At 41.2% G+C, this 7,390-nt stretch overlaps 1 protein-coding gene across 2 annotated transcripts; it reads left to right on the top strand.

Annotated features, from left to right (window-relative positions):
* The first annotated feature begins 231 nt into the window (after positions 1–231).
* Positions 232–6,978, top strand: LOC128601219 (uncharacterized). Of its 2 annotated transcripts, none has more exons than XM_053614248.1 (3): positions 232–1,570; positions 1,704–1,769; positions 1,856–6,978. In XM_053614248.1, exon 3 carries the CDS (start codon positions 2,888–2,890, stop codon positions 6,884–6,886), a length of 3,999 nt encoding a protein of 1,332 aa, XP_053470223.1. In that variant the 5' UTR covers positions 232–1,570; positions 1,704–1,769; positions 1,856–2,887; the 3' UTR covers positions 6,887–6,978. The 2 variants fall into 2 exon arrangements, with proteins under 2 accessions (XP_053470223.1, XP_053470224.1); XM_053614249.1 differs by having other exon boundaries at positions 1,704–2,184; positions 2,295–6,978.
* Positions 6,979–7,390: the final 412 nt, after the last annotated feature.

Here is a 7,390-nt window from a genome sequence, read left to right as displayed (position 1 = left end):
TGAGATTTTGAGAAAAGATAGTGAGGAAATTGAGCATCTTTTTGTTTCTTTACACAAACAACTGACATGCAATCTTTCGCTGAAGATAATAAAGGCTAATGGCACGGTTCACAGGTGCCATATTTATATCACGCGACGCGCATAATTGCCACATCACCTGATCATGGCAGGCCTATAAATAGGCATGATTTTACACAAGCTTCAGATACCGGTCATGCGTGAGAGGTGAGTAGTTATATCATACACTTTCTGTCAAACTGTCAATCAAAGTGTTGTGTGTGATAATTTATGACCCTCTGTGCTTCCCTGACTGGCAGGTCTGTAGGGGTGGTGAGGGGGGTAACCCTATGGAGTTTATCAGCTGGTCAATCTGGCTCCTTTGTGTCTGGGGGTGTTGTGGAGAGGTGTGTGTTGGGGGGAATAGCCCCCCTCCCAACAAAAGGTGTTTATGTTAATGAGTTTGGTTTTTGGTGGGGTGAAATACGTCTGAAAAGAAATAATGTTTTTAATATGGGGCTGTGTTTGTGTTACTTTGTGGCGTTATTTCGTTTGTGTAAACACATTGTTAGAAAAGCATGATGTTTGAATGTGTACATATATGAGTAGAATATTTGTTTTGTGAAATAAATGAAAACAAAATGTTGATTATGTTTTTTAGGGATCCCGGTTTACCTTTGAATAAAAAGTTTAGGAGTTAAAGCGTCTTTTTTTAAAAAAGAATCTGTTTAAAAAAGAATCTGTTTAAAATAATCGTTTGTATTACATACATTCTAAACACAAACCTTTAGGATGTAAAAAATGATCAAAAGAGCTGTTTAAAAAGAATCCGTATTACTAGGTTTCCAAAAAAAAACACATAAAAACTTTAGGAGGTAAAAATGGTTAAAAGAGCTGTTTAAAAAGAATAGCACCTATTACACGGCTTCTAAACAAAGATCCTTACGAGGTAAAAATGTTAAAGTGCTGGCTAAAAGAATCTCCGTAATGTTTAAACTAGGAGAGAAGTATTTTCCAGAGATGTCTTCCAGTCGCTGTGTTAAGCAGTAATGAGGTTAAACGGAGACGCCTCACTCTCGCTAAACCCCGCCCACACATACGCGATTTCAGACACGCCTCTCACTCTCTCTCTAAACACACCCATTCACATGTTTTCATCGTAGCCAGTACGTTCTGTCAAAATGTCAATCACGGCGGTAGAACTAGAGGGCTAATTTATGGCCTCGTCCTTGACAGGCCTGCGTTTCTCTAGGAGTGCTTAATTTATGGCTCTTTGTTTCTTCCTGACCAAAGAGTTTTTTTATGACTAGGGGGGTCGTGGTGTGATCCTACAGATTGTTTATGATAATGAGTGTCTGCGGGGGTGTTAATTGCTTTACGACACACCCTACAATAGGTATGCTTTATGTTTAAAAGTAGGGTCAGTTACGCAGAAGTCTCTAAGATCGCGGCCGTGTATCAGAGCGCTGTGTAATTTTAGGCGAATCGTCGATTCTCGTTTTAACTCACCGCTAAAGCTTTATATTTTATTTTTGAGAATACTTCAAAGAGGAGATGGCTGTCTGTCGTAACAGTAAGTGTTTTTTATTATTATTATTATTATTATTATTATTATTATTATTATTACACATAGTTAAGAATGTTTTTATTTATAAACGAATTTATGGGTTTATTGTGGTGAATAAAACAGGTATCTAACGCTACAGGTGATGATGATATTGTGTCTATCCCGGACATCGTAGACGAAATCAGGTTTCTGAACAAGGCAAGCGGTACGTGCGTTGTTATTCTTTATAATTGTTCGATCCTATGTATGATGTGTATGTGTTTAATGATTTTACTTCTTTTTTTCACAAAGGGTCGAACACAGAAGTCCCGCGAGTCAGGTTTGAAAACCCCGTGCTGGGTAAGATCTGTAATAACGAGATATTTATCTGTTATGTTTAAAAAGTGGTTTAAGATGTTTTCTTACGTATTGTGTTCGTTTGTTTACTGTTCAAGGATTGTCAAATCTTGTAGACAAGATCGCTGCACCCGAGTTCAAAAATAGTGCTGCGGTTTCCACTGAACGCGGTATACCAACGAGCTCTGGAAAAGCCAAGCGTAAAACAGTCGCTCAGGTCCACAGCGCGGGTGTCGCAACGTCTAAACGTAAACGATCAAGGTCTCCCCCACGATCGACAGACGGTGTGTAGCATGTATTTTTATTTTTTTATTTTATTTTTTAAAGAGTGTTTCATCATCCTAATTAGTGCCGGTATCCTAAGCAATGTTTTGTGTTTTTTTTCCCCAAACAGAGTCAGCTGTGAATGAACCGAGCACTATAGACTCTTGTTTGAACTGGAATCAGGAGCTGTTAGATTCGTGGGACGCATGTGTATTTACCCCGGTTCCCGGAGACGATCTGCCTTCAAACCAAGAAGCATTTGGTCGCGATGCTACTGATGTTATAGACAATAACAGAGACTCGGCGGAGGTGATACGAACCGGGTTCAAGGCCATCGAGGACCGTATTGCTGGTTTTGAAAAGACTTTTGCCAGCGTCACCGAGCGTCTGGACATTATAGAGAAGAATCAGCGTCTTTATAATCAAAGTCTTGTGGAAACTTTACAAAAACATACCATCACACATAAAGAAATCATAGCAAACCAGAGGCGTCTTATTGGGGGCATTCGTCGCGTTGATCACAATCAACACCTGACGGCGGAATTGTTAAAACAGTTTGTACAGTTAGTTAAAAACAAGAAACTCGGGTGAGTTGTACAATAAGTATTTTATACCCCTGTGTGTGTGTGTGTGTGTGTGTGTGTGTGTGTGGTGCGTTTATTTGCTGGTGTGTATCTGGTTTACTGTGTGTGATTTTTACTAGTTTTTGTTTCAATAATAAAAATGTCAAAGCGGTGTGGTGAAAACTCGTGTAATCTGGGAGCTGCAATTAAATTTAGAAGATGCGACGACGATGGTCTGTGTACTTTTGAACAGCGTTGCAATACAGAGACGTTACAGGGTTTAATTCGGACAATGGAGGATCTGAATAGACAGCAGTCTACCACCGATACTTTGTTGGACTTATTAAACATTGTTAGATCAATGGCTGAGGTTCAAACAGAGCCGCTGCCTAATTCGTTGTTAGACATCGGTTCAAATTCGTTGTTAGACAGCGATTCAAATTCACAGCAGGTGGGGTGCGGGTCGGACAGTCAATCGTTTAATCCTTCGGAACCAAATTTTGGGTTATCCGAAGCCGCTATTGAGTCTATCGTAAGAGAGGGTGGGTCTGTTGGTGATTATACGGTGGTACCGAGATGCAGATTTAATGGTTTGGAGATACGGCGTCGTATAAACATGCGTGTGATAACCGCTCCAGACCTGGCAGCGTACGCTATATTTCTGCATGATATCATGTCTGAAATAGTGTCGTTTTCCAGACTGCTGGCCGGCGATGGGGGCTTAATCAACATTACCTTGAGAGGCCCTAGTCTACCCTCTGACGTTAACGCTGTCTTGTCACCTGATAACGATTACGATTTGCACATATTCACACAACAACTAGAGAACATTATGCAGAGTAATTCTGACGTACGGGTTGATGAATGTCTAGATCTGTACGTGTCTATAGCTCGCGGTAAACACGGTGGCGCTTATCGAAAGATACGTGATTTAGCTCATAACGAGGTGATTGCCAGAAACAGAATGAATCTGTTCTGTCCCAACAACATATCTAACAATCTGTGTTTTGCGATCTGTCTGTCCCATTTTCTACAACCGCATACGCCATGTAGTGAACTCGAGTCGTTAGCAGCGTCTCTACAGAAAACTGCAGGGTATTCGGTACAACAAAAGATAGGGTTTAATGACATCACACGATTTGAACGGTTGTTACATGTTAAAATAGTGGTGTTCCATAGGACATGTTCTGGTCTGTTGGAACACTTTACGAACAATGACGAGCCTCATAATAAGACCGTGTTCTTGTATTTACACAACGAACATTATTTCTTGATTAAGAACCTAAAAGCATTCATCGGTACACCATACGTGTGCGAATACTGCTATCGTGGTTTTACTAGCAGCAGAGACCACAGGTGTAAATACGTTTGCGATGTATGTAATGCACCTGATTGTCATAAATACGCTGGCAAAACGAGGCAATGTCACGATTGTTTGCGGTACTGCAGATCAACCTACTGTTACAACGCACATAAACAAACGCAAACAGGACAACAGTACGCTCAGTGTGATGTCACTAAATACTGTCAGAAATGTAATAGGCGATATCACGTCAACGGAGCAGTACCAAAAAAACATGTGTGCCCTGCAGAACACTGTATCCATTGTAAAGCTGAGTTGGTTAATGACGGAGTACACCAATGTTTCATACAGCCTATAAAAATGGAACCACCTAGCGACAAATACATTTATTATGATTTTGAGACACAACACACGGACGGTAAACACGTGGCAAATTTCGTATGCGCCATTACATTTAAAGGGGAAGAGTTCACAGCCGCTGGTACAGACTGTATAGATCAACTTGTTAAAAAGTTTAGACAGCCTCATTATCAGAATTACACATGGGTTGCACACAACGCTTCAGGGTTTGACAATTTTATACTATTGGAATATTTTGCAAAAGCAGGGCTAACACTCCAAATTACTATGCAAGGCTGTCGGATCATCTTAATGTATGATAAGACATTCAAGCAACGTTTCATCGATAGCTACTCTTTCATCCCTATGCGTCTGTCCATGACATCCGCCGCGTTAAATCTAACCTGTGCTGAGAAAGGTCATTTTCCACATCTGTTCAATAGAACCGAAAATGAAGACTACGTAGGCCCATACCCTGATAAGCATTTCTACGGCTATGAGACAATGTCTGACAAAGAGAGGGCTCTGTTTGATGAGTGGTATGTTACGGTGTCGGGTAAGGTTTTTGATTTAAAAAAAGAGCTCGCCATGTACGGCAAGAACGATGTCGTTTTGCTCCGTGAGGCATGCATGAAGTACCGTGACGAATTCATACAATGTACCAAACTCGACCCATTCAGATACACCACTTTAGCAGCGTGCTGCATGGCCGTGTATAAAACCCACTACCTACCAAAAGACACACTAGCTCTGACCCATAACAATGCATACACAAATCAGAACAAGACATATTCAGCCGTTTCCATTGAATGGCTTGAATATGTCAAAACAACACGAGGCGTGAACATTCAGCACGCTTTAAATCATGGAGAGATGGTGATTGGAAAATATCATCTCGATGGTTATTATGAAAAGGATGGTGTCAAATATGGTTTCGAATTCAACGGATGCATGTTTCACGGGCATGAATGTCGTTATAACCCAAACCATTTACATCCGTTATCAAAAGTGCCCTACGGTTTGCTCAGAAGACAGTTTGATGATAAGGTCGAAATTTTGGAAAAGGCGTATGGTCTCGATGTTGAGGTGATGTGGGAATGTGATTGGAATAACGCTAAACAGAACGATGTCGCTGTAATGGCGTTTATGTCCACTTACATACATCCTGAACGATTGAAACCACGCAACGCGCTATTCGGTGGTCGTACTAACGCGTACAAATTGTATCACAAAGCCCACAATAGTGAAAAAATACGATATGTCGACTTTACAAGTTTGTACCCCTTTTGCCAGGCCAAAAAATGTTACCCCATAGGACATCCACAAATAATTTTCAAGGATTTTGAACCTCTTGAAAATTATTATGGGTTTGTCAAGGCTACAGTACTGCCACCGCGAAAACTGCTTCACCCCGTCCTTCCCTATAGGACCGGTGGTAAGCTTATGTTTCCACTTTGTCGTACATGCGCCGAACATCAGAATCAGACAGACCCGTGTGGTCATACTGATGAGGAAAGAGCTATTTCAGGATGTTGGGTCAGCATAGAGCTGTTGAAAGGTGTGGAAAAGGGTTATATTGTAACGAACGTGGACGAGGTGTGGCATTTTCCACAACGGTCAGAAACTTTGTTTTGTGATTATGTTAAAACATTTTTACAATATAAACAAGAGGCCAGCGGTTTCCCCGCACACGTTATGACAGACGCAGACAAGGAATCCTACATCTCAGACTACTTTGAGAAAGAGGGGATTAAGATGGACGCCGGTAAGATAAGTCGCAATCCAGCACGGCGTTCTATTAACAAACTTCTGCTGAACTCGCTTTGGGGTCGTTTCTCCATGCGTGAAAACTTGCCGTGTACAGAGTTAATTTCGGATCCGGAACAATTTACACAGCACATATTCGGTGACGGGTATGATGTTAAACACTTTTCCTTCGTTTCAGACAGCGTGGCTCTAATTCAGTGGTGTTATGCGGATGGGAAAGGGGGGCAGACTCGCGACATCAACATCTTTCTTGGGGCTTTCACAACAGCTCATGCCCGTCTAGAACTTTACGAATTAATGGACAAATTGGGTGACAGGCTGTTGTACAGTGACATAGACAGTGTGATCTTTACATCTAGAGAGGGCGACTGGGAACCTCCGTTGGGCCCCTATCTCGGTAATTTAACTGACGAGGTTGGAGCTGGTGATCATATTGTAGAATTTTGTTCAGGCGGCCCGAAAACATACGGCTACCGCACTGCGAAGGGTAAGGTTTGCATGAAAGCCAAAGGTGTCACGCTCAACGCAGTAAATTCAAAAGCCATTAGATTAGACACCCTGATTGGACTTGTCGATCACTACGTCGTGGGGGAGGATAATAGTCGTCATATACTGGCATACACAGATACCATTGTACGTAATAAAAAACAATTCACACTACACAACAGGTCAGTTGTTAAAAAGTTTAAGGTTGTGTACAACAAACGCGTACTGCTCCCAGATTTCACAACGATCCCATATGGCTTCTGACAATCTCTTTGGACATAGGGGTGTGCGAGACACAGAGGGGTTTGATTTCCGATTACATCACCCTTTCTCGTGTGTGATAAGCGGTCCTTCAAACTCGGAAGTCATATTTTGTAAAAATGTTGTTGCAAAATGCTGTACATTTGATTTCTAAAAAAATTGAAAATATTGTGTATATTTATGATTGTTGGCAACCGTTGTATGATGAATTGTTGAAAATGTACAAAATAAAATTTGTTGAAGGATTACCACAGACTCTGAATGATGATGCTCTGTTTCCGGCCAACGCTGTTAATTTGTTAATCCTCGATGATCTGATGAAAGAGGCCAGCGGGAGCAACGAAGTGGAGAAGGTCTTTACCCAATATGTACATCATAGAAATCTTAGCGCTATTTATATTGTGCAGAATTTATTTTGCCAAGGGAAATCCAGTAGGACCATCAGTTTAAACACAAATTATCTAATGTTGTTTAAAAATCCCCGAGATGCTAATCAAGTCAGTGTTC

Source organism: Ictalurus furcatus, chromosome 25 (genome assembly GCF_023375685.1).
Source record: "Ictalurus furcatus strain D&B chromosome 25, Billie_1.0, whole genome shotgun sequence".
NCBI lineage: Eukaryota > Metazoa > Chordata > Actinopteri > Siluriformes > Ictaluridae > Ictalurus > Ictalurus furcatus.
Note: the sequence above shows the minus strand (reverse complement) of the source record. Positions and strands in the feature narration are given on the sequence as shown.

Coding starts and splice junctions, on each gene's coding strand:
- LOC128601219 (XM_053614248.1), top strand. CDS start 2,888: ATGTCAAAGCGGTGTGGTGAAAACTCGTGTAATCTGGGAGCTGCAATT.